The sequence below is a fragment of the Acomys minous genome (genome assembly GCF_964271855.1).
Source record: "Acomys minous genome assembly, chromosome: 12".
NCBI lineage: Eukaryota > Metazoa > Chordata > Mammalia > Rodentia > Muridae > Acomys > Acomys minous.
Window position 1 is genome coordinate 2877373 of NC_140493.1, and position 27001 is coordinate 2904373.

General features: G+C 51.0%; 1 protein-coding gene across 2 annotated transcripts in view; it reads left to right on the plus strand.

Moving 5' to 3' along the window:
- The window catches only part of GALNT6 (polypeptide N-acetylgalactosaminyltransferase 6), a 50156-nt gene extending 26113 nt beyond the window's left edge, over positions 1-24043 (plus strand). The window contains exons 5-12 of one of the 2 annotated variants that reach the window (XM_084749734.1): positions 4413-4562; positions 5721-5955; positions 16328-16445; positions 17892-18092; positions 18549-18680; positions 19346-19450; positions 21414-21566; positions 22518-24043. In XM_084749734.1, coding sequence (XP_084605860.1) covers positions 4413-4562; positions 5721-5955; positions 16328-16445; positions 17892-18092; positions 18549-18680; positions 19346-19450; positions 21414-21566; positions 22518-22631 — 1208 coding nt within the window. In that variant the 3' untranslated portion in view covers positions 22632-24043. The other variant, XM_084749735.1, reaches the window with a different exon arrangement.
- The last annotated feature ends 2958 nt before the right edge of the window (positions 24044-27001 follow it).

A 27001-nucleotide genomic window follows, 5' to 3' on the forward strand; every position in this document is an offset into this window, starting at 1 on the left:
AAATGCTAGATTATATTTGATAATTCTGCAGTGGGTTGTTGTTGTTGCTTTTTTTAAGACAGGGTTTCTCTGTGTAGCCTGGCTGTCCTGGATTCTCTTTGTAAACCAGGCTGGCCTGAAACTCAGAGAGATCCTCCTGCCTCTGCCTCCCAAGTGCTGGAATTAAAGGCGTGGGCCACCACACCTGGTCTGGGGTGGGTTTTTTGTTTTGTTTTGTTTTTTGATTTATTTTTTCTTCAGTTTTTGGTTTTGGTTTTTCGTGACAATGTTTCTCTGTGTAGCCTTAGCTGTCCTGGACTTGCTTTGTATACCAAGCTGGCCTTGAACTAACAGATCTGCCTGCCTCTGCCTCCTGAGTGCTTGGATTACAGGTGTGCTGGGCCAGTGTCCGGTGTTTGCTTTTTTTTTTTAATTCCTTTTTGTTGTTGGTTGGATTTTTTCAAGTGCTGGCAACCGAACCTACAACTTTGCATTTTCTAGACAAATGTTCTACTACTGAGTTAAAACCTTCACTCTGTTTTTTGTTTGGGGATTTCTTTCTTTCTTTCTTTCTCTCTTTTTTTTTGTTTTGTTTTGTTTTGTTGTTGTTGTTTTTCAAGACAGGGTCTCTCTGTGTTAGCCTTAGCTGCCCTGGTCTCACTTTGTAGGCCAGGCTGGCCTCGAATTCACAGTGATCTGCCTGCCTCTGCCTCCCAAGTGCTTTTCTTGTTTATTTATGTTTTTTCAAGATAGGGTTTCTCTGTGTAACCCTGGCTGTCCTGGGCTCACTCTGTAGACAAAGCTGGCCTGGAACCTCAAGATCCCTGCCTGCCTCTGCCTTAGGAGGACTGGGATTACATATGTATGTTGCCATTCCCAGGTAAGGAAACTGCAGTTTAAGGTGGCTTCCCTATCTAGAACATTCTGAGAGACAATGTGGAGTAGAGGCTGGGAGAGCAGTTGCCTGTTAGCTGGGGTGACAGTAGGAATGGGCTAAGAACTCACACCCAGCACGGGAGGACAGGGGAAAGCCAAGGCAGAGCAGCTGAGGGGAAGCTGGTGCCAGGTCGCCGGGGGAGACTGGGTGGTTCTCTTAGGGCCGTGTTAGGTCAGCTGTCTGTCAGACATCCAAGCAAAGACTGCAAGGCTGGGAGAGAAGCCCCGGAGCTGTCACTTACAGAAAGCTCTGTGAACCGTGGGCTGCGTGGGGCAGGGGTGGGGGGATCTTTACCTCTGTGGAATCTCATCCTGAGGAGCGAGGTTGGGTGGTAGTGGCAGACGACAGAACCTAAGTCACAGACTGTCATCTGAGGGACATGAGACCATATGCTGGCCTGTCTATCTGTCTGTCTGTCTGTCTTCTTTGCTCAGCTATGTTTTTTTGGTTGGTTGGTTGGTTGGTTTTTTTGTTTTGTTTTGTTTTGTTTTTTTTGATTATTCGAGACAGGGTTTCTCTGTGTAGCCTTGGCTGTCCTGGACTCACTTTGTATGTAGACCAGGCTGTCCTCGAACTCACAGCCATCCGCCTGCCTCTGCCTCCCGAGTGCTGGGATTAAAGGCGTGTGCCACCACCACACCAGGCCCTCAGCTATGTTATATATTCTGTCCTGGGTCCTGATTCCAGTAAAGCCAGAAGGGGAGCAGACAGACATCGGACTGTTGTGGGGAGTTGTGTCCGGGGGGCCTGAGGCCCAGAACCAGCAGCCTCCCTCCCCGTGTGACTGGAAGGCGTGGGAGAGCTCTGGAACACAGGCCCAAAGCTGCTCAGTGTCTTACCACACAACCCACTTCCCGCGATGTTTGCCCGAGGGTTATCTCCAGCTCGGGCTTCCTGTGAGCAGAGCTAAGTGGGGGTGGCCGCTGAGCTGCAGAGAGGATGCTGGATTCCTCCTTCCTGTCAGCAGCACCAGGGTGGCCAGGCTGTGCCTCACAAGTCCCATGGTGGCAGGCTCTCCCTAGGAAGGCCAGTGTCCGGCCTCTGAACAGTGCCCTGCAAACACTTGCTCAGTCACAGCTGGGTTGAAGTCACCGTGCGAGGCTAAATTGGAACAGCTAGGTCTTGGCACCAGAGACAAGTGGCTCTGTTTCTAGCAAGACAAGCTCCCTTTCTCAGGTGACAGCCTGCAGTGTTTCATTTGCGAGGCCAGTGGGTCAGGACCGCTTGCCTACCAGAAGGGCTAAAGAGGGAAAAAAAAAAAAAACCCACAAAAGCTCAAATGTCACATTATGCTTTCTTTCCCTGGGGCTCTGCTCTCCCAGGCTGTAGCCAAAGAGCAGCCTGACCAAGTCCCTTCCTCCCCTCTCCCCTTCCACCTGCCGGCCCTGGGGTAGGTGTGGCCTGTTCCAGTGCTGAGATTCATAGAGAGATGCAGACAGGATGCCACCACGAAAGCACCTGCTGTAGTGACTTGACACATAGTAGGTGTTCAAGGTGTGTGTGTGTGTGTGTGTGTGTGTGTGTGTGTGTTTAGTGACAACTCCCTGAACTGTTTCAGGACCTGTGATTTACAAAGCACTCTATACAAAGCGAGGCCCAGTTGTGAGCCCACAACTGGAAGGGAGAGGACACTCACGTGTGCACAGCCATCTGACCCTGCTAACACTCCATGCAACCCCGATTTACACAGTTAAGAACGGGAGAGGGCAGGAGAGCCGGCTCAGGAGTTACGAGCACCCGCTGCTCTTTCAGATGACCCAAGATGGGCACAGTGGGCACCTCACACCTGCCTCTAACTTCAGCTCCAGGGGACCCAACATCCTCTGGGTTCTGCAACATCGCACTCACGCTCACAGACGTACACACATACGCATAATTTAAAAATAAAATCTTTCTTAAAAACAGAATAGTAGCCGGGCATGGTGGCTCATGCCTTTAATCCCAGCATCTGGGAGGCAGAGGCAGGCAGATTTCTGTGAATTTGAGGCCAGCCTGGTCTACAAAGTGAGTCCAGGACAGCCAAGGCTACACAGGGAAACCCTGTCTCAAAACCAAAAACACAGAACAAAACAACACGCCTTTAATCCCAGCACTCGAGAGGCAGAGGCAGGGGAATCTCTGTGAGTTCAAGGCCAGCCTGGTCTACAGAACAAGTTCCAGGACAAACTCATCAACAAAAATAGCAATTAAGGGGGCCGGAGCTCAGTGGTTAAGAGCACTGCCTGCCCTTCCAAGGACCCGGGTTCCATTCCCAGCACCCACATGGCAGCTCACAAGTGTCTGTAACTCCAAGATCTGACACCTTCACACCAATGCACATAAACTAAAATGAAAATAGTTTTTAAAAAATAGCAATTAAGACATAAAGATAGGTGATGCATCAAGACAGAGTCCTTCAAAATAAAACTACATTCAGTGTCCTGAGGATTTCAGATGGAATCCCTTGGTCCTCAGGGAACTCTACCCACTGTGGCCAGGAAAGCCTCCCCCGGGATCCCCACAAAGGGAAGAGCCGCCAGAAGGCAGAGGCTTGGCCTGTGCAGGGAGCACAAAGAGGGGCAGCATGCTCTCTCAGGAGGGACCTCAGCAGGGGGACCCCCCCTTCTGCAGGCGCCTGTTCCCTCAGCTGATCACTGGCCATCTGCTGTGTGGTCGCCACGTTCAACCTCAGTCCCAGGCAGCGAGTGGTGGTTCCTTAAGACAGTCACGCCTGCCATGCTGTCCGCTGTCCTTGGGTCCCTCGCATTATGCGAGCCCGTGGGCACTCGGTGCTAGGTTTTCTCTATATGTTTTGTTCTTTATGAATGACATATATTCCTCCTGGGCATGTCCAGTACTTGGGGGGAGAGGGAGGGAAGATGAGCAAGAGAGCAAGGCTAGCCTGGGCTACATTTGACCCTAGCTCTAAAACAGGAAATTATTCTCTGTGTCACAGTTCTGAGGAGGAAGCCATCTAGGCAGGTGCCCTCCCACTGAGCTAGACCCACAGCGCCCGCCCTTTCTTTCTTTCTTTCTTTCTTTCTTCTTTTCTTTCTTTTCTTTTTTTTTTTTTTTTTTTTTTTTTTTTTTTTTTGAGACAGGGTTTCTCTGTGTAGCCTTGGCTGTCCTGGACTCACTTTGTAGACCAGGCTAGCCTTGAACTCACAGAGATCCACCTGCCTCTGCCTCCGGAGTGCTGGGATTAAAGGTGTGCACCACCATACCCGGCCCCACAGCCTCCTTTTAATAATTTAAGTCTGCCTGGCTTGTCTTACTCTCCTTAAAGAGTTCCATACAGAGGAGAAAGTGAAAACACAGGCTAGCATGGGTCAGGTAGCTTAGTGGTAGGTCACTCGTCTGGTACTCATAAGGACCCGAGGTTCAGTCCCCATCACCACCGGGCAGGGAGCTGGCTACAGGCACAGGACCGCGCTGGCAGCCCTGGGGGGCAGGGCTGGCACTTGGTGCCCACAGGGGATCGGAGAGGAGCTGGTAACGGCGGCCTTGTGCCTTGCAGAGCACCTGAAGGCGAGGCTGGAGCGGTACATAGAGCAGCTGCAGATCGTGCGGGTGGTGCGGCAGCCGGAGCGGAAGGGGCTCATTACAGCCCGCCTGCTGGGGGCCAGCGTGGCGCAGGCCGAGGTGCTCACGTTCCTGGACGCACACTGTGAGTAACAGACGCCCGGCGGGTGCCAGGGCGCCTACCTGCTCTTCACCGCTGGCAGCTGAGGAAGGGCTGAAACCATCGTGTTGTAGGAGTAAAGAGGCGGCTTCTGCCCCTCCCCCACGCGGTACAGCCGCGAGGCTTGGTGACGATGCAGAACAGCTATGCACTCTATGATCACCATTTACCCTTCCCCTTGGGTGTTCCCTGGAGAGGGACCCCGTCCCCACCCCCCACCCCACTGGAAACAGCTTTTCTATAGGGCCACGTGGAGTTAAAAAGGCCTCCCCCTTGGCTGAAACCAAAAGCACTCCCCTGCATAAACTTTTCTGGAAGAACCATCAGTTCAGACGACCCTAGACTTGTAGCAGGACCCCGGCTCCTTCCAAATCTGCCACTAACGGAGCCTCAGTCTCCTTACTTGCTTAAAACACTAAAGTCAAATAGGGGCTCAGAAGACGCCTCTGAGAGGAAAAACGTTCGTTTTTTGCAGAGGACCAGGGTTTGATTCCCAGAACCCGCCTGGTGGCTCAGGACCACCCACAGCTCCTGCTCCGGGGACCCAGTGTCCTCTTCTGACCTCTGGAGGTACAAGGCACATGCGCGGCACACGGATACACAGGCGCATAATGCAAAATAAATAAGCTAAAACAGTAAGGTCCGTTATCAGCCCCAGCACTGTCTAGGCATGGTAGCCAGCGTCTGCTATCTCAGCATTTGGTGGCAGAGGCAGGAGGATCGCTGCAAGCTTGAGGCTGCTCAGGATAGTGACTTCTAGCCAGCAGAGACCATGTAACAAAGCCGGGAAGGAAAGACAGGAGAGGGAAAAAAAAAAGATCCCGAAAGGCTGGCTTGAGTGCCATGACGGTGATTCTACCGGGGCTTGACACACACTTGTTCTGAGGGAGAGCCCTGGTTGGAAGCCCACGCTCAGGTGCGGGCTGGAAATTGGTGCTGAGCAAGCAGGCTGCTCCCCAAAAGCCTGCTGCCCGCTTTCAAAGCCACCCCCACCTTCCAGGAGATGCTCTGTGCCCACTACAGCTGTGGAGCTCGCTCCCCCCACCCCCACCCGCCCACCCCATGCTCCTGGGTCTCCACTGAGGGTAGGGGGTCCAGCTGTGGCTAGGCCCTTGACCTTTACCTCCTGGCGTGCGTCTGCAGGTGAGTGCTTCCACGGCTGGCTGGAGCCCCTCCTGGCCCGAATAGCCGAGGATAAGACGGTGGTGGTGAGCCCAGACATCGTCACCATCGACCTCAACAGTTTCCAGTTCTTCAGACCTGTCCAGAGGGGCAAAGTCCACAGCCGCGGCAACTTTGACTGGAGCCTGACCTTCGGCTGGGAGACGCTCCCCGAACACGAGAAGCAACGGCGCAAGGATGAGACCTACCCCATCAAGTAAGGGCTGAATCCCGGTGCGCCCCCACCCTGGCCTCCGCCCACCCAGCTCCGTGCTTTGTCAAACCACACTGCCTATGAGGTGGGTGCTCTGGTTAGCCAGTTTTTACAATCGAGAGCACGGAAGGCCACGGCAGCAAGCACGTTCCCTCAGATCCTGCAGCGAGCACAGGCAGGCAAGGACCCATCCGTGTGTGTGACACACTTGAACCAGCTCGCCACTGGCTGGCTGGCACGCTTTCTGTCTTTACCTAGGAGGCCAGGACCTCTGCGTGCAGAGCAGGTGAGAGAAGCCGGGTGGAGGTCGGTCAGTGTTGAATAACCATTGTAACAGGCAGGCTCCTGGGTCGTTCACTGTTTCTGAAAAGACTCAGAGAAAGAAAACAGGTGCTGGGCCTGGTGGTACAGCCTTGTAATCTGCCTTAGTCAGGGTTGCTATCGCCGTGATGAAACACCATGTGACCAAAAGCAAATTGGGGAGGAAAGCGTTTATTTTGCTTAAACTTCTACAACGTAGTTCATTGCTGAAGGAAGCCAGGATGAGGACTCACCTGAGGCAGGAACCTGGAGGCAGGAGCTGATGCAGAGGCCGCGGAGGGCGCCGCTCAGTGCCTTGCTCCCCATGGCTTGCTCAGCCTGTCTTCTTGTAGAACCCAGGCCCACCGGCCCCGGGGATGGCCCCACCCACAGGGAGCCGGGTCCCCCGCCCCCGCATCAATCACTAAGTAAGAAAATGCCTCACAGGCTCACTACAGCCTGGTCTTCTGGAGACGTTTTTCTCAATTGAGGTTCCCTCCTCTCAGAAAACTTGACTTGTGTCAAAACAAAAGCCATTCCAGCACGTGACTTAGCCCCTCGGGAGGCTGAGAGAAGAGGATCACAAATTCAAGGCCTGTTGGGCCGCCGTGACAGAGTTCGGTCTCTTTTTTTTTTTTTTTTTTAACTTTTAATTTATGTGCATTGGTGTGAGGGTGTCAGATCTTGGAGTTACAGACCGTTGTGAGCTGTCGTGTGGGCGCTGGGAATTGAACCCGGGACCTTTGGAAGAGCAGACAGTGCTCTTAACCACTGAGCCAACTCTCCAGCCCAGAGACCGGGTCTCAACATGAAAGTGTTTAAGGTGCTGAGACGCACTCAGTGACCAGGGGTAGAGCCTTGCCCGGCATCAGGCTGGGGCAGGGCCGAGGGACAAAGAACAGCTCGGGTTGGAGCTCGTTACAGCTGCTGTGTACTCTTCACTGAAGGGCCACAGCGTAATGAAGAAGGGTTTTCACCCATGTTTTTCACCTACTCCCTTGTTCCCAGAAATAATGGCTCTTAGACATAAATAGATTTAGAAAAGCTTAGGCCGCCATAGCTAGGTGTGGCCCCTGACTTGCTCATGACTGCCATCCCGTTTATTCTAAGTTCTGCCATGTGGCTGGTTACCTCTGCTCAGGTTTCATATGTCTGTCCTCCTTAGTGTCCTCTCTCCTGTTTCCGGCCTCAGCTATCTGCCAATCAGATGTTTATTGGCAGGTGAAGAATTCATACAGCACACAAGAGATTATACCCACGTCTCCTCCTTTTAGTCCAATAAAAGGCTCTTCCTCTTAAATAATAAGCTGTATACAATAACAACAATTAAGGACCAGTCAGGTAAGGTTTACATTTACAATGTCCAGGCCATGTGCATTTTGCCACTTTGGAAAAAGTACGCTGTTACTCATCTAGTCTTGGTGTCTTCAGAGTTCAGTACCTAAAAAAAAAAATTTTTTTTTTGAGACAGGGTTTCTCAGTGTAGCCCTGGCAGCCCTGAACTCACTTTGTAGACCAGACTGGTCTTAACTCACAGAGATCTGCCTGCCTCTACCTCCCTGAGTGCTGGGATTAAAGGCATGTGCCTTTAAATATTTTTGTGTGTGTGTGTGTGTGTGTGGCTGGAGAGATAGCCGTGGGTGCTGGAAACCGAACTCCTATATTTATGGTTGTGAGCATAGCCTTTAACGGCTGAGCCATCTCTCCAGCCCTCAATTTTTTTTTATCCTAACTTGCATTACCAATCTAAAAACATCTTCTTAGACCTGAAAATATCTTAAGCTTAATTGTGAGTTTATAACTACCTAGTCTTCAACCCCATCAGAGACTTGAGAAGGGATAAACCTTACCTGAGTAGACAGGAAGTGCATAGCAAGCAGCTTCCAAAACTATGAAATTGACAGAGAAGGTCTGCTGCCTGGCCAGTCCCCCAGAATTCCTCTGTAGCACTGGAGCATCAGTTTTCCACCTTCTGGCCCAGTGTATCTGACAGACCTCTTTGTGAAGCAGGAATTATGAAGGACTTCTGTTGATGTTATTTTAAAAGTATGACCTAATAAATGTTTATTGTTAGGCTTATAAGTATTATGGTCGTATTATCTGACCTGATTTTTACAATCAATAAAGACACAGACACCTGAGGCATCTTAGAAACGCCTTAATTCACCGACTAAGCTGCCTCCCATTATCTCCCGGCCTCCATCCCACGCCATCAGCTTTAGTCATGTCTGTCTGGGCTGCCTCATCCGTAGCTCCGCAGACACTTGCTTACTCTCGGCTGGTTTCCTCCATGTCTCCTCTCCACCCCTAACCCACCGCTGCTCCCGTCTGCTTCCTCCCAAGATCCTCCTCTCCCAAAGCCCTTGAATGTTGGCCACACCCACCCCATTCTGCCCTGTCCAGGGTTGGGCTTTAATCAGCCAATCAGGAATAATTTCCCAGGCAAGGTTACAAACATCATTTTGATGTGCTTGTGAAAAGCAGACCTGGGGTGGGGGTGTGTGTGTGGGGGGGGGTAATTAGCAATCAAATACAAAGCATCGGACCAGGCCCCAACAGACTAGCCTACCTGTTTTTGCAAAGCTTGGCAGTCGACTTCCCCGAGTCCAAGTTTGTCCCTTTTGGACAGCACACCACCGGCAGTTGAAGCAAGGGCAGCTTCTCGCTCGGTGGCAGCCTGCCGCGTTGAAGCAAACTCCATAAGGAGATTCTCTGATGCTCATCATGTTCTTTGAAGTAAAAATGAGGTGATTCCAGGAGCTGACATGTCTCATTGTCAAATAATCCTTAAATAATAACATCTTTACATGCCATATTCTGTAGGTCTCTGAGGTTTTTGAAGACTGTCTATCTACAGCATATCTGAATAGGCAAAAACTGCTTGTTTCTAGCTAGGAAGCATATTTCTGAAATAAACTAGGCTAGTATCTGACATGTCCATGGCTTTGATTTACTAAATATTAACTTGCATTATTTCACTATCCTAAACAGTTTGTAACAGTAGCTTTTTAAAGAATTAGACCATTGCGTCCTTAAGAATCATCCAGGTACAATTATCTCAACAAGAGCTAATACACTGGACAGCCAAGGCTACACAGAGAAACCCTGTCTCGAAAAACAAAACAAAAAGAGTTAATACATAGTATGATGTAAACAAAATATAACCTTAACTCTGTATCAGTATCCAAAGATCTATACCAAGATAAGACTTTTTTTTTTTTGCTTATTAATGCTCTATAGTTTAAGAGTAGATTCAGTAAAAAAAAAAAAAAGAGTAGATTCAGTAATCTACACTTTATCCCTGTCATTCCTACATACCATCCCCATCTTCCTTCTAACCCTCATATCCCGTATAAGAAAGAAGAATATAGAAAAAAACAGGGAGGGGGTTGGGAGATGGCTCAGAGGTTAAGAGCACTGTCTGATCTTCCAGAGGTCCTGAGTTCAATTCCCAGGAACCACATGGTGGCTCACAACCATCTGTAATGTGATCTGGTGCCCTCTTCTGGCCTGCAGGTGTACATGCAGGCAGAGCACTGTATACATAATTAATAAATCTTGGTGTGTGTGTGTGTGGGGTCCTCTTATACCTCATTTTCTCCCTGCAACTTGTAACCAACCCCTAAACAATAACAAACATTCATAACCCACCAAACGACAAAAAAAAAACCACTCACCCTACAGTCTGGGAAATGGGGTGTTGATCTCTTAAAATTGTTTCCTGCTGATTTGGGATGTAGTTTTTCTTTTTGGGAGCCAAAGAAAATGGGGGAAAATGATCAAGTCTTAAGAAAACTACCTGTAAAATGCTGTCCAGTCTGTAACTGCTGTGAGAACTCAGGCTTAAATGAAGTCCTGCCTGGAACAGTGGGAAAGGCCAGGCCCAGGCAGGATCAGCAGCTTCCTCTGAAGCTGTCTTGGGAGCAGGATGTGATGACACACCTGCCACGCACCCTGGGATCGGATCGAGCAGGATGCTGGAATAGACATGTCAGCGTCTCAGCATCCTTCTGGATGAATCCTGTCAGGGGTGATCCAACTGCATCGGTGTCCGGTCCTTTTGTCCTGTAAACATATAAACTTTCACAGGCAGTATACACTTTTATATAAACACATGTATGGGAACATGCAGTGTGCACAAGTTAGCTGAAAACGATTCTCTGCTCTTTGTTCGAGCAGGTGAAAGGCATCTGTCTTTCTTTCTAAGCCAGTGTGGACTGTATATGAGAGGATGGCATGACAGGTCCTGAGGACTCTGTAGCCAACAAGATTTGTTGACTAATAATTAAAGTCCTGATGGGAGACATTTTCACGTCTCCGCCAAGCTCGGAGCTGCTCCTGTGTACAGAGGTCAGCGCACACTCAGCCTGATCTGAAGAGTCAGATCCTGCTTTCCGCGGTTCTGGAACTGTGTTTGTGGCTTCTCAATGGGGGCTTGATTTCCAGCAGGCTGGTGTGTGTGTGTGTGAGTGTGTGTGCATGCATGTGAGTGTGTGTATGTGAGTATGTGAGTGTGTGTGTATGAGTGTGTGTTCTTTCTCTTGATTTTCTACTTTCTCTCAGCAGCCAAGATCTTAAGGGGGGTGTCTCCCAAGGCCAAATCGGATTTCCAATGATTTAGATGGAATTCACAGCTTTTCTTCTCCTGTGGAAAGAAATGTAAAATCTCCTCCCTAATGCAGCACATCTCCTTTCTTCCGTTCTGAGGTTACCACATATATGTGCTGATCTAACTCACCTCCTTTCTGAACCCCATGTGTCTCAGCAGCTGGTCTTCTTGTCTCGCCAATGTTTTAAAAAGTTGAAGTGAACAAGACCCATTTAATCTACCCCTGGGGTATTCCTTAACCCCCTTCTGTCCTATGAGCAGTCTCTTTAAAGTGCTATTAGATTTCTCTATAATTTCCTGTCATGTAAGATTGTAAGACATATCTACAACATTTAATGCATAATGTCCCCCAAACGTTGTATTCTAATGGATACATGCGCTGAAGCATCATCAGCGTCACCCTGTGAAGGTATCTCCAAGATGGCCACTGTCTCCAGCAAGTATGTGACCTCAGAGTCCTCCTCTTCCTCAGAACCCTCCTCCTCCTCCTCAGAAGCCCAGGGGAATCCGGGATGTGAACCTATGGCCTGGTGCACATAGTTCAGTTCTTTGCTCTGCAAACTCAAACATGATCTACTGTGTGCCACTGCTCTGAGGTAAAGGAGACTCTGCATCCTTACCTCAGCGCTGTTGCATCTCTGTGCGATGCTAGTCTAATTCCTCAAGCTTTTGTGGGGTTTTCTCATCTGGAGCTATCTTTTTTGATGTTGTTGTAAGTTCCAGATTGGACTCCAGTAGCTGGAGAGATAGGTGTAGGTGCTGGGAACTGGACTCTTATATTTATGGTTGTGAGCCTAGCCTGTAAGGGATGAGCCATATCTCTAGCCCAAAATTAGATTTTTAAAAAATTCTGTATTCTGATTTTTAAAATCCTCTAATCTCTGTTTTATGCCCTTTAATCTGGTACTCCATTTTTCAGTACTTTTTTTGGTTGTTGTTAATGGTTTTTCGAGACAGAGTTTCTCTGTGGAGCCTTGACTATCCTGGACTCACTTTTGTAGACCAGGCTGGCCTTGAACTCACAGAGGTCCACCTGCCTCTGCCTCCCTAGTGCTGGGATTAAAGGCGTGTGCCACCACACCCAGCTTCCCCCCCCCCCCCCCACCTTACGTCTGCCTTAACCTGATCTCTCCTAAAGAGGATATACAAAACTAATCATTATTGGGGGGGAAATGTGTATGCTGACAATCGAAACAAAATCATATGGGATTTAGATGCATTACGTCACTGTGTTTTTCTCCATTTTTTTCCTCTGTGTGTAGTTTCAGTCTGTGTGTCAGGCTTCTAAGTCCTGGGGTGTGACTAGCCCCTGTGTTTGCCTGGCAGCTAACTCCGCCCCTCACTCAGTCCAGAAGGCTGGCTCACTGGCTCCACCTTCTGCCCGCCTTGCCCAGGCCTCTCTACCCACCTCCTTTCTGGCTTTCCATGCAGGCGTCATCTGGGAGCCCTGCCTACCCGCCCCAGCTCTGGGTAGAAGTCACTGGGCCATGGCGTGTGGCTACGTTCTCTCCAGCAAGAGCTTTTCTATTAGCAGAGGGTTTTTCCAGAAGAAAGAAAAAGAAAAGAAAGAAAGAAAGGGAAGAGAAAGAGGAAAAGAAAAAGGAAAAATGCAAGCCAGGCAGTGATGGTGTGTGTCTTTAATCCCAGCACTTGGTAGGCACAGGCAGCAGAGCAAGTCCAGTACAGCCAAGGGTACACAGAGAAACCCTATCTCAAAAAAACAAAAAATGTATTCTGTACTGCCTCTCTGCACTCTTCTGTTCCTTTCCTGCTCTTTGGCTAGAAAACTACCTCCCAGGCTGATTTCTTGGGCCTGTTTTGTGCAGTTCTGGGAAGCCCCGTGTCTAGAGGGCGCGCCTGAGGCTCTGGTCCCTTTTCCCCCTCAAGGAGACCAGGCCTCCTCCGCTGCCTGCTGCCTGGCTTTTCCCCACTTCCCACCCGGGGCCCTCTCAGGATGGGCGCTTGGGTAGCGTGCCTGCCACGTTGGATGCCGTTTGTGGAAGGAGGGTTTTCTGCAGCCTGTGTTTTTCACTCATGTCTTTGTTGCCATAAATAATGACTGTTAGACTTAAATGCATTTACAACAGCCTAGGCCACTATAGCCAGACGTGTTCGCTGACCTGCTCGGGACCGATTTCCTGCCTTTTCTACCCTAAGTTCTGCCACGTGGCTGGTTACCTCTGCTCAGGTTTCATGTGTCTGTCCTCCTCAGTGTCCCAGGGCAAATTCCTGTGCACATCACTCTATCCCAGCATTGTAATAGTCTTTAACTTTCCAGCCACCTACATGTAGTCCACTGATGGTCTTTGTATGGGGGGTGGGGTGGGGGGTGGTTTTATATTTTTTCAATTGTTTCAAACTGTGAATACCAAACTGGGCCTGGCAGTGCATATCTGTGGCCCCACCTTTGGAAGGGAAGACAACGTCAGAAGTTCAAGGCTATCCTCGGCTACCAGCTCAAAGCCGGCCTTCAGAGACCCTGTCTCAAAATAAACAAAACAAAACAACAAAAAAACCTAAAACAATTCAATTCTTTACTGTAGAGCAGTTGTTCTAAAAACTCCTCTAATGCTGCAGCCCTTTAATACAGCTCCTCACGTTGGGGTGACCGCTAAAATTATTTTGTTGCTGCTTCATAACTGTAATTATGCTACTGTTATGAATCATAATGTAAATATGTGATATGCAGGATGCCTGATACGTCTCACACACACACACACATACACACACACACACACACACACACACACACACAGGAAGGGGGGCGGGGTTGAGATCCACAGGTTAAGTCTGCCATAAAGTTCTTGAAAACAAGTAGCCAGGCTACATAGCTGAAAGCTGGCGTGCTGCTCAAAGCTGTGGAGACTTGCCTCCCTTGTTCCCGGCCTCCCCAAACCCCTACAGATTGACTTTTTTTTCTACAGATTTCCTCGTGTGTGTGTGTGTGTGTGTGTGTGTTGTGAATGCCCACATGTTTTGCAGTGTATGTGTGTGTGTGTATGTGTGGTCCACATGTTTTGCAGTGTATGGGCACATGTCTATGTCAGGACCAAGACCCGCCTGAGGTTCTACAACGACACAGATGTCTAATAAAGTTCACTAGCTCATCTCCCGGCCTGTCCCCGGCACCTAGCTCTTCACTTCCCCGCTTCGCTCCAGACTCTCTGCTCCGAAGCTCTGCCCTCCTGCTTCCTGCCCTCTGCCCTCCTATTTCCTGCCCCAGCTATTGGCTGTCAGATCTTTATTACAGCCAATCAGCAGTGAGACAACACCTGATCCCTGTCTTATATTTTTTTAATTTATTATGTATACAGTATTCTGCCTGCTTGTACACCTGCAGAGAAGGGCATCAGATCACATTATACATGGTTGTGAGCCACCTTGTGGTTGCTGGGAATTGAACTCAGGACCTCTGTCTCTCCAGCCCTCCTGATCACTGTCTTAAGTTGCCTTGAGGCAGGTGAGGAAGGACAAATACTTAGAAAATAGAAAACCCCTGTGATAGGCTATAGAAATGACAATACCAAACCCCTGCCAGCACGTAGGTCTCGGCTGGTACAGAATTAACAGTTGGAAACACAGAGAAACTCATTCATACAGTGTAAGGAAGATCACCCCGACACGTGTTGGGGTGTTTCTGCCGTGTGTTCAGAAGCCCAAGGGTGATGTTGGGAGTCATTTTTAATTGGTCTTCCCACCTTGTTCACTGAGGCGGTGTCTCCTGATTAAACCCAAAACTCAGCAGCATAGCTGGCGTTGCTACCTGCTCACTCTGGGGACCCAGCCGCTGGCTCTGAGGCCTGAGTAACGGGCAGGCTGCCGAGCCCTCCTGGAGCTTCCCTGCAGTTCCGGTATCTGAACACAGGTCCGCACACTTGCACGGCAAGCCCTTCAGCAGCTGGGCAGTCTCTGCAGCCCCCATGTTGCTGTTAACCTTCACCTCCAACTACAGGGTTGGGGGGGCTGACTTTGTGGGTGCCCTGTGGGTTTGAATTCTGTGTATCTTTGTCCTCCTGTCCTGATCATGGGTTTTAGGCCAGCCTGAGCTACAAATACAAGGTTCCAGGAAAGCCTGCACTATGGTTAGCCCCCCATCTTGAAAGGAAGAGGGGAAAGAAGGGGGGAGAGTCAGCACCCGCCTGCATGTCTGGGAGCCTCTATTTGGAGTGCATAGCAACGAACCGTTACCCCACCCAGGCCGGAGCCAGGCACACAGTAGCACGGGTAAGGGCAGGGCACCTGGTCCCCACCCATCACCAATATCCTGGCCTCTGCAAGGACCGTCCAACTGGAGGACAAGGCTCTAGTGTCTGAGATGCCCTTGGTTCCGGTGCCCTGGCCGCACGTGGCTGGCTGGGAATGCCTCCTACAGCGGCCCTCCTGCAGCACTGTTGGTGGCACCTCACAAGCTCAGTCTCAGAATCATGGGTGGCTGAGATGAGAGCCAAGGCACACACGGTCTCAGAAGTAGGCCGGGATGTACAGGGTGAGCCTTCGGTGACGTTTCTGAGTGACATTCATCCTCATGGCGAATCTGTCAGTGACCCCCTCAGTCTGGGAGGCCTCTCAGACACTCTCAAGAGCAGATTAGCTCAGCTGGAGTTTTAGGGCTCAGAGAGCTTTCCTGGGGCAACTTGGGCTGGCCTGGGATCCCTGGAAGAAGAAGTGATGACAGGAAGCCAGCCAAGCATGAGGGTTTCCCAACTGAAGTCCTTCTAGAAAACGGCTGTAGAAGCAACATCGATGAGACAAGAGCAGGTGCAGGGACTCCCCGTGGCTGAACTCGGTGACTTGGGTCTGTGCCCCCTCCCTGCATCTGAAAGTCAGACCCCTCAGCAGTCTCCCCACACCAAACTGAGTTCGCCCTCCCTGTCCACTCACCCAGTGCCAGGAGCACCTCCTCTAACCAATGTCCCTGTTCAAACCAACGGGCAGCTCTCGCTGCAGCTTCTGTGTCTCCGGCAGTCTAAAGCACACTAGTAGGCTAGGCCGCAGCTAATACCATGGACATATAATCCCTGAAGAGGTGAGGACCCTGGCACAGAATGGGGCCAGCCTGTTGGGTAGCATGCATTCATTAAATCCTTCCTGCTTGCAGAATGTCTCTCTTGGGGCTTCTGATGGTGGTAGAGCGGCCCATGGACACACAAAATGAGAGCCGGAGTTTCCCCCTCTCTCTAGACTGCACTCCCAGGTTGCTTTAGGCAGCTTCAGATGCAGCCGTGCGCTCAGGCCCTGCTGGGCCGTGTTTTCTATATGCCCAGTTGAAAGGATGAAGGCGTCCGTCTAAGAGTGTTTTCTGATTACCTTTCTCCTGGGCCCAGTTCCAGAAGGGGAAGTGGGCACAGTGAAGGTTAGCGGAGGGGCTGGAAGGACATGAGCAGGGGGCCTCTGAGGGGAGCCTGCTCTCCAGGCACCTGCTGCCTCCCTACCCATGATGTCTGTGGTCTCCTTTTTCCCCTCCAGGTCCCCGACGTTTGCCGGAGGCCTCTTCGCCATCTCCAAGGCCTACTTTGAGCACATCGGTACCTATGACAACCAGATGGAGATCTGGGGAGGGGAGAACGTGGAAATGTCCTTCCGGGTGAGGATGAGAAGGCTTCCAGAGGGAAGGGCAACTTGGCGTGGCCAGTTGTTGGTAGTTTCAAGGGGATCACTCATGTCTGCTCTCTGCCATGGCTCTACTCTGCCTGTGGGGAGGAGACTAAGGGCTCAAACCAAACTCCAGGAGAGAACTTCTAAGAGGGAGGGATAACGGGAACAGCAAGGGTCCAACTTGGGTAAGGGACACTTTGTGTGTGTGTGTGTGTGTGTGTGTGTGTGTGTGTGTGTGTGTGTGTGTGTTTTAAGTATTTATTTATTTATTACGAATACAGTGTTCTGCCTGCACACCAGAAGAGGGCACCAGATCTCATTATAGATGGTTGTGAGCCACCATGTGGTTGCTGGGAATTGAACTCAGGACCTCAGGAAGAACAACCAGTGCTCTTAACCGCTGAGCCATCTCTCCAGCTCCTTTTTATTTGTTTGTTTGTTTGGGGTTTTTTGGTTTGGTTTGGTTTTTCGAGACAGGGTTTCTCTGTGTAGCCTTGACTGTCCTGGACTCACTTTGTAGACCAGGCTGGCCTTGAACTCACAGCGATCCGCCTGCCTCTGCCTCCTGAGTGCTGGGATTAAAGGGGTGCACCACCACCGCCCACCTTGGGTAAGGGACAGTTTTATAAAGTCTGTGGGAAACGATTGAGGTGAAGATGCAAACAGGCCCCACTCCAAGTCAAAGGGCTCCTGCCTGGTTAGCTATAGGTTTCCCCGTGTGCGTTCACCGAGTTCTTCCTAACTGAGAGATAAGTGATGGAACCTGATCTGATGGATGCAGAAATCTGAGGAATTCTGAGAAAGAGGCAAATCAAGATAGGTCAGGAGCCAGTGGTGGTAGCACACACCTGTAATCCCAGCACTCGGGAGGCAGAGGCAGGTGGATCGCTGTGAGTTCAAGGCCAGTCTGGTCTACAAAATGAGTCCAGGACAGGCAGGCCTACACAGAGAAACCCTGTCTCGAAAAATAAATAAATAAACAAATAAATAAAGGAACAAAGAAAGAAAAGAAAAGTGGCATGCTCAAAGCCCAGTAACCGCAGGCCTCTGGCAGAGGCTGGTCTGGGGGAGGTCAGGTTTTCTGTGATTCCCAAGTAAGCTATCACGTCTCCAAGACCAGAGACTTGAGTGGCCAGAGCTGAGAGCAAGTCCATAGCAGAACTAGGCAGCTGTCTCATCTCTGCCATGAACCTTGGTAACATGAGGACTCTGTGCACGCCGCAATCACCCTCTCAGAGTGAGCCAGCACAGGCAGAGGGCCTGGAGATGGGTAGCCGTGCCTGCCGGCGTCTCCTCGGGGCTGGAAAGGGTAACGTCGTTTGCTTATATCTTAGGACCTGGGGTCTGGTGTCCTGGGAACTGAACAGACCTAGCTGGAGGAGCTCGTCCCATTGTCAACCTTCTGAAGGCCCCACCCTGTCTCCTTTTGTGTCAGGTATGGCAGTGTGGGGGCCAGCTGGAGATCATCCCCTGCTCCGTGGTAGGCCACGTGTTCCGGACCAAGAGTCCCCACACCTTCCCCAAGGGCACCAGTGTCATTGCACGCAATCAGGTGCGCCTGGCTGAGGTCTGGATGGACAACTACAAGAAGATTTTCTACAGGAGAAATCTGCAGGCAGCTAAGATGGTCCAGGAGGTAAGACACCGGGCATCTGGAGAGAGGAGCGAGGAATCCAGGCCCCTGGGAAGCTGCCCAGTGGCAGGGCCGTCCCATCTCCGCCTTCCTGCCTCAGAACTCTGTACGCTAGCCTCATGAACACCAGGCCCTTAGGCCAGAGGAGAAGGAGAGGAGGAGGTACCTCTGTTGCCCCTTCCTGGAGAGACCCCGCACCACTCATAGGGGAAGGAGAGAGAACCTGTCACCTGGAGGGTTGACTGGGGAGTCGCAGGAGATGGAGGCGCGACGTGAGGGAGTGAGGTCTCCACACTTATCAAGGGGGGGGTCAGATATTGCATGCCCAAGGCTGAGCCAACGGGCACAGTGAGCAGGAATGCTCAGGAGAGCAGCCGCAATGCCCCATGGCTTTGACCCAGACAGAAAGAGCTGGGCCGCTGTGGCACTAATCCGTTAGGGGACTGGCTTGGTTGACAGAATAACTTCGGTGACATTTCCGAGCGACTGAAACTGAGGGAACAGCTACGCTGCCACAACTTTTCCTGGTACCTGCACAATGTCTACCCAGAGATGTTTGTCCCTGATCTGAACCCTACCTTCTATGGAGCCGTAAGTTAGCTGCCCATCACCATGGCAACCCCCCACCCCCAAAGAAGGCAAGACCATGCAGCCCAGAAACAGACAAGACAAGCCAGGAGGATGGAGGAGACAAGTTGGGGGGGGGGTCCCTTTAATAGTTAATACCTGAGAAAGGGGGAAATCTATGAGTAGTGGTGCTTTTTGTTGTTGTTTTTTGTTTTGTTTTGTTTTGTTTTTTGAGACAGGGTTTCTCTGTGTAGCCTTGGCTGTCCTGCACTCACTTTGTAGACCAGGCTGGCCTCGAACTCACAGCGATCCGCCTGCCTTTGCCTCTCGAGTGCTGGGAGTGGTGGTTCTTAAGTGTTGAGTCCATGGGCTTCCCCAGGGAGGCCTTGTTATACACACTGCGAGGCCCCGTGCCCACTGTTTCTCAAATCTGCCTTTCGACAAGTCCGGGGTGATGCTGAGGATCAGCTCCCGTGTGTCGAAGACCTCTTAGGACCGGGCATCCTAAGAGGCTGCCCATCTTTCCCCACAGAGGGCACCCAGCCCCACCCTGCCCCTCCTCCCCGGTTCTTGAGCCACACCTTGCTCTGAGCGCCAGGCATCTGGGTTCGAGCATCGAGCCGGAAGCCGGTCCAGCTGGGCCCCACACGCAGCTGAGCTACCCTGGCTCCCACTTTACCTCCGTGCAGATCAAGAACCTTGGCACCAATCAGTGTTTGGACGTGGGCGAGGGCAACCGTGGAGGAGGGAAACCTCTCATCATGTACGTCTGCCACAACCTCGGCGGCAATCAGGTAGAGAAAACACGCTTGGCCCCGGGAAGCCTCACAGACGCCTGGTCTCCCAGGTGCCGCCTCTTGCCACCTCCTGCAGGAAGCTCCTAGGCTGAGTGGGAAAGTGTGAGGCACACAGGCAGGGTCTGCAGGCTGAGCCAGGGACACGGAGCTGGTGTCATGCTGGACACCAGAGGATGAGGGACACTGCCAACAGGAGGGCTGTCGGTGAAGCCAGCTGCTGGGGCCTGTCGAGAACTGTTGAGCGCTTTCTCTCTCACCTACAGCTGTATATACTCAGCTTTTATCCTTAATCCCCACCCTGGCCAGAAGCTACCACTCCAACCAGGCTGTAGACCAGGCTGGCCTAAAGCTCAGAGAGAGCCACCTGCCTCTGTCTCCTGAGTGCTGGGTTGAGGCTGTGTGCCACCACACCCACCTGCTGGTTTGTTTTCTGTTACATTTCTACAACGCAGAGGGAAGGCAGGACAGGAACCTAAAGGGGGGAAGTGAAGCAGAGGCCACGGTGAGCTAGTGCTTCCTGGAACGCTCAGCAGGATCCTGTTCAGCTTGCTTCCTGCCCACTGAGGTCCCCTGTCCAGGATCGCCCCCTCCTGCAGTGGCCTGGGCCCCCTCACTTCAAACATTAACCAAGAAAACACCCCACACAGCCTTGCCCACAGGCCAATCTAACAGGGACGTTTTCTCAATTGAGACTCTTCCTCCTCCAGATGAGCCCAGTTTGTGTGAAGGTAGCAAAAGTAACAGTGTCTCCCCATCCACTGCCCCTCAGCCGTCCAGTGCCAGGATCTGGGAAATAAACAGTATTTAAAAACAGAGCTGAGGGGCTGGAGAGATGGCTCAGAGGTTAAGAGCACTGTCTGCTCTTCCAGAGGTCCTGAGTTCAATTCCCAGCAACCACATGGTGGCTCACAACCATCTATAGCGAGAACTGGTGCCCTCTTCTGGCTGGTGGGCACACATACAGGCAGAACATTGTATACATAATAAATCTTTAAAAAACAAAAAACAAAACAAAAAAAAAAAGAGCTGAGCAGGAGGGTGGTGGTGCATGCCTTTAATCCCAGCACTCACTCGGGAGCAGGCAGAGGCAAGCAGATTGCTGTGAGTTCAAGGCCAGCCTGGTCTACAAAGCGAGTCCAGGACAGCCAAGGCTACACAGATAAACCCTATTCGAAAATTAAATAAATTAATTAATAAATAAAATTTTAAAAGAGCTGAAGCTGGGCAGTGGTGGCGCACACCTTTAATCCCAGCACTTGAGAGGCAGAGGCAGGTGGATCAATGTGAATTTGAGGCCAACCTGGTCTACAAAGCGAGTCCAAGACAGCCAAGGCTACACATAAAAACCCTGTCTTTAAAAAACAAACAAACTAACAAAAACAGAGCTGAAACAAGATAAAGGGTTAGCCTGGGACACTAAACCAACTGCTGAAATGTACAAATAAAAGCAAAGCCATTTGGAAGCAGACTCAGGTACCACTAGCTCGGAAGATGCTTTCAGATGGTTCGTTGACGAGTATCTTTGATTTCAATGGTCACCTATTAGCAAGCCCAGAGCTAACTGCTGACTGTGACGATGCATGCCCTGGCCTGGGTGGCGCAACATTCTGTTAGCTGGAAGGCTGATGCAGAAGAATCATGAGTTTAGGGCCAGCCTGGTCTACAGGTCTAAACTATGAGCTACAAAGCAAGACTCCGTGTCACACACCAAACAGCAGAGCTAGCATATGACTTCATAGTTCATAGCTTAAAATAAGGCTAAGGAAATTTTTAATTTAGAGTTCAAGTTCTATGCACTATTAAAACCAGTATAACACGATGTGGCAACAGTCAAGACAGTGACACAAATCACCAAGTCTCAAGTGTCAGTATAAACCCTCTCCCTGCCTGCCCAGGACGCCAGCGGGTGGAGTGGGCAAGCTCCCTCTGCTCCACACGGCACCTCTGTCTTGACTTCTAGTACTTTGAGTACACGTCGCAGAGGGACCTTCGTCACAACATCGGGAAGCAGCTGTGTCTACATGCCAGCCCTAGCACGCTGGGCCTGAGGAGCTGTCATTTCACTGGCAAAAACAGCCAAGTGCCCAAGGACGAGGAGTGGGAATTGACCCAGGTGAGTTGGCGGCCCAGGAGTCCAGGGTACCACACCTGCCCCTGCTTCTTCTTCTTCTCCTCCTCCTCCACTTCTTCCTCCTCCTCCTCCTCCTCCTTCTGTCTCTTCATCTTCATCTCCGTCTACTGCCTGAGCACCATGGGATCGGAGCAGGCTAGAATGGTGCGGTCATGTCTGGTCCTGGCTGATTAAAAAAAAAAAAAAATGAGGCAGAGATGATGGTGAGCCGTGGGCATTGCTGCTGTGGCACATTTTAAGGCTGAACCCAAATAGAAGAAAGTGAAGAGTCCACTCCTGGCTCTCACCTGCCTCCGTGTGCCAGGTGTGAGCAGTGCACAGGCATGCGTGTTCTCTCTCTGGATCGTGTAGGGCCTTTGTCCTGAAGGACAATAGCCTCATCTCTACAAAGTAGCCAGATGAAGTTCAACAAGTTTGTATGGCCCAGGCCCTCCTGCTGGCGAATGGCAGGCCTGGACTGAGACCTCCGTAAATCTGACTGGAGAGTCAGGCTCTCTCCCTGCACCACGGCGCTTTTTTTTTTTTTTTTTTTTTTTGTGAGGCGGGTGAGGCCCCGTCAGTAAGACAGAGCTCCCTCTCTCATCACCTGCGCAGAAAGAGTGGCCTAACCATGAGGCTACCGGACAGGACACAGCCGAAGTTTAGCCAGAAGCAAAGAAGAGGGGCAGCAGATGTGGCCCCAAGTTTTTGAGCCTGGCCAACCTGGGGAAAGAGAGGCTCTTGAAAGGGCTTTTCTATCAGTCACGGTCTTGCAGTCTTCTGTGACACTCTCAGGCTAAGGGCTAGGCCTGGGCCCAGCATCTCCATGGTGTTGGCAAGGCCAGGAAGGAGTCGGAAGCACCCTCTTTGCACCTCACTGCATTTCCTTTGCCTTTTACCACCCGCCCTTGTCCCGTTGTCCTTGGGCTGACCGGTTGCTGTGTTGCCTTTTAGGATCAACTCATCAGAAACTCAGGGTCTGGCACCTGCCTGACATCCCAGGACAAAAAGCCAGCCATGGCCCCCTGCAACCCCCGAGACCCCCACCAGCTCTGGCTGTTTGTCTAGGCCTGGGGTCATCCCCAGGGCAAGCCCAACAAGCCTCTCAGGAAGTGAGGTCACCATGCATTTGGGAGTCTTCTGCTCCTCTGGAGGCCTGAGAGTTGGATCTCGAAGCCCAGCGACCATCAAAGAAGGACCTTCTTCTCGCAACAGCACTGGTCCCATTTTCTCTCGTGTGTGCCAGTGGAAGAGACCAGGAGGTCATGTGCCACTTGGCCTTCAGCTTTTTTCCTCTCCTGGGGAGAGCAGCCTACAGAGAGCCGGCCAGTGTGTGCTACAGAGACCCTCACGGCAGACCATCATGACGTCCAGAGTGCCTTTCTCCTACGTCACTTGCACGGTTATCCGTGGAAGAGGCAGGCAGGAGCACTGCCCGTTGTACCAGGGAGAAGGCTGAGACTGAGCTGGGATGTAGTTTAGGAAAAGGGGCCCTGGGTTTGACCCCCTAGCTCTGCGGAAAACAGAAAGGAAGAGGGAGCCAGGAGAGGAGAACAACCAGAGAGAGGCCAGGGCTTTCCCGCTGGCAGGTGGCTCGAGCATCTTTGGTGCTGAAGCAGAGCCCCTTCCAGCTTTGGCATTTCTTGAGATCCCTCTCCGATCCTTCTGGCTGGCTGGCCTCCCTTAAGCCAGGGAGTGAGGCAGGAGACCACACTGCAGCTCCTAGGCTGTTGGTATTGAAAGCTGTTCGTGGACTCAATCAGCTCCCTTTGTTCTAAGCCACATATAAAGAGATTTAAAAAAGCGACGCAGGCGGGAACTGGGCTTGTGGTCTCAGTACTCAGAGACTAACCCAGGTAGGTCTTAAGTCTACCACCAGCCTGAGCTACGGAGTCAGACCTTGTCTCAAAAGCAATAAAAATTAGTGTGGGGGAATGCAGAGGGCACCGCCTGGCAGCCCTGAACTAAGGTAGCCCACTTCTGAAGTATATTCTTTGGACGCAGCTAAATGGCTGTTTTGTCCAAGGTTACCTGGCAAGATGTTTGGCAGCTTGGAGCCCAGATCACAGATAAGGCTAATCAGTGTCCTAGCAAGCCTGAGGGGTCAGGGACAGTGTGCAGATGGCTGCAGGACTGACCCCATCTGCACGAGCACCCTGCCCTTCGTGGAGTTGCACCAAGGATGCCAACCCTTCCAGGGTCAACCTGGACCCCACTGCTGCTCTGCCTGGGGGGAAAAATCCTGGAAGGCTTTGGGGGACTTCAGTGGCATGCTGCCACCATATGAGTGAGGGTGCCATGGGACCACAACCTCCTCCCGCTCCGTGCACATTGCAGGAAGTCTCCTATGTCCCCCGGGAGGCAAGCAGGGGTGGTCCCGCCAAAGGGAAGAGACTGGTCAAGCTGTGATCCAGGGTGGGGTGTCGAAGGGGAGACTGATCTGGGGACCTGGTGGAAATAAAGGTTTTATGGGATTGGTAGAGGATGGTTGCATTGCGTCCCGCGCCCCCTGCTTTGGCCCATAGCTGAAAGGTTGGACTGGCGCGAATCACAGTGTTCTGTTACAGCCACTGTCATCCTCCAGCCCGGGTATTGGGTGTGAAATGCACGTAGGTGTGAGATGGCCTGTGGAACTCCCACTCTAAATGTAAGTGGGTGAGCACCAGAATGTGCTAGGAGTGGAATTAGGAGGAGGCGGGAAAGGCTTCACATGGTGGCCTCACATGGTGGCCTCACACGGTGGCCTCACACGGTGGCCTCACACGGTGGCCTCACATGGTGGCCTCACACGGAGTCCATCAGAGGAAGTGGGGGGAAGGACTCATTTGCACACAAGCAGTCCTTCTGCATGAACCAAACCACAGGCAAAGGCAGGAGCCTGGAAAATGACAGGCGGATGAAGGGCTGATGGGAAGTCAACTTCGGTGAGTCCTGAGACAGAAGCAGGCCAGTATCAGTTTGAGGTCAGCCTGGTCTACATAGACAGTTCAAGATCAGCCAGGACTATACAGTGAGACCCTGTCCCCCGAAAAAGAGGTGGTGGTGCTGGAGAGCTGGCTCAGATCTCTTTCTGCTCTTCTAGAGAACCTGAGTTCAATTCCCAACAGCCACACAGTGAGTCACAACCATCTGTCTCGAGTTCTGGAAGGTCCATGTCCTCTTCGGGCCTCTGAGCACACTAGGAACATGAGTGGCACACAGACATGCATGCAGCAAAACACTCAAACCCATAAGTTATTTAAATATTTTATTATGTATACAGTGCTCTGCCCCCATGTGTGCCTGCAGGCCAGAAGAGGGCACCAGATCTCATTATAGATGGTTGTGAGCCACCATGTGGTTGCTGGGAATTGAACTCAGGGTCTTTGGAAGATCAGACAGTGCTCTTAACCTCTGAGCCATCTCTCCAGACCCTCATAAATTTTATACAAATATTTTTATTTAAAAAATAGGGGGCTTAGAGGTTAAGAGCATTGACTGCTCTTCCAAAGGTCCTGAGTTCAATTCCCAGCAACCACGTGGTGGCTCACAACCATCTACAATGAGGTCGGTGCCCTCTTCCAGCAGGCAGGCATGCATACAGGCAGAACATTGTATACTAAATAAATAAAACGATTGTTTTTAAATAAATAAATCTTTTTTAAAAAAATAAAAAAAAATGAAGTTTAAGAGCTGGGAGAGGGGGCTGGAGAGATGGCTTAGCGGTTAAGAGCACTGACTACTCTTCCAGAGGAGCCAGGTTCAAATCCCAGCACCCACATGGCAGCCCACACCTGTCTGTAACTACATGATCTGATACCGTCACACAGACACACATGCAGGCAAGACACCAGTGCAAAGAAAATAAAAATAAATGTTAAAAAAAAAAATACACACAAGCCAGGCGTGGTGGCGCACGCCTTTAATCCCAGCACTCGGGAGGCAGAGGCAGGTGGATTGCTGTGAGTTTGAGGCCAGCCTGGTCTACAAAGGAGCCCAGAATACCCAGGGCTACACAGAGAAACCCTCTCTCAAAAACAAATAAACAAAACAAAACAAAAAACGTGAAACACTTTTGTGGGCCCCTAAATGTATTCTGGGCCCTACTGGCTAGATCTGCCCTGTGGCAGAGTGGCTCAAGTTCCAGCTGAGGAACGCTCTGTGTGCTGTGCTAGCAGGTTATTCATCGGGAGTCAAAATATTGGCCCCTAAAGTTGGCTCCATTAAACACCCAAATATACATCAGGCATAAATTATTTCCCATTTATCAAAGAATTCTCATGTTGCCTGCTCAGCCCAATCCTATTATACCCAGCTAAGGTGGCCCACTGTGGTACTGACAGCCTTCCTCACACCTGCCCCCCAAACAGCATGGAGTCTCCCAGGGGCTAATCTTTTCTCCCTCCTTTCTTCCTAGACAAGATCTTGCTGTGTAGCCCAACTGGCCTCTAATTCTCAACCCAGCCTCCATTTCCCCGTGCTGGGATCACAACCTTATGCTATTTCCTGTGTGTCACTGTACCATTTCTCCAGGAATCCCTCAGGAATAAGCACTCTGATGCCAGTGGGGGTGGGGAAGAGGAGCTGTCCCAGTGGTCCGAAGCTTGGCAGCTCCTGAAAGCCCTCGGTCCTTGCATCCAGTTTGCACTTTCATTTTTATACTCTAAAACCACAAGGTGCATCAGGCAAGTAAGCGAGGTTTTTACCAAAACCTACCTGGAAACCAGCAGGTTGTTAGGGCAACGACCCACTGTTTCGGCTATCTCTCCAGGTCATCCTGTTCCAGGCAGCAAGTGAAGCAAGCTTGGCCAATAGATGGTACGAGCCGTGCTTTTTCTACCTTCATCTACTTCACCGTTTCATTCAAACATCCTCTGTATCAACTTGGGTTTTTCCAGGGTTTGTAGGAAATTTTATAACCAGCCACGGAGTTCTGGGGTAAATTGTATTATAGGTCACAGCCTTGTGCCTTTTTTTTTTTTTTTTTTGTCCAATTGAAAAGGATGTGTTCCTAGGATTGAAATAGCTTATTTGAAGGAAAACAAACAAACAAACAAACAAACAAATAAAAAAGCAATGTCTTGGCATTGAAGCCAAGCAAGGCCACTGTCTATATCTATACAAGTGAGAATGAGAAGGTCTGGAGCCATGGTGTGGTGGCAGGCACCACAACCCCAGCACCTGCAGGCTGAGACAGAGGAATCTGAGTTCAAGACCAGACCCTACCTCAAGGAAAAGGAGAAGGGCTGGCCGCTTCACGAGATGAAGTGCCAGTTGCAAGAGGGTTAAGAAGCAGCCTGAGGCTTGTTCCACGTGTTTGTTTGCGAAAGGGTCCCAGCCCAAACTGGCCATGAACGCCTCCCTCCTCTGCCTCTAAGCCCTGGGATGGCAGATGCGCGCCACCGTTCCTGGCAGGAGGCTGGTTTTCAAGTGCGTTCGCTCAGACTGGGTTTCTCTGC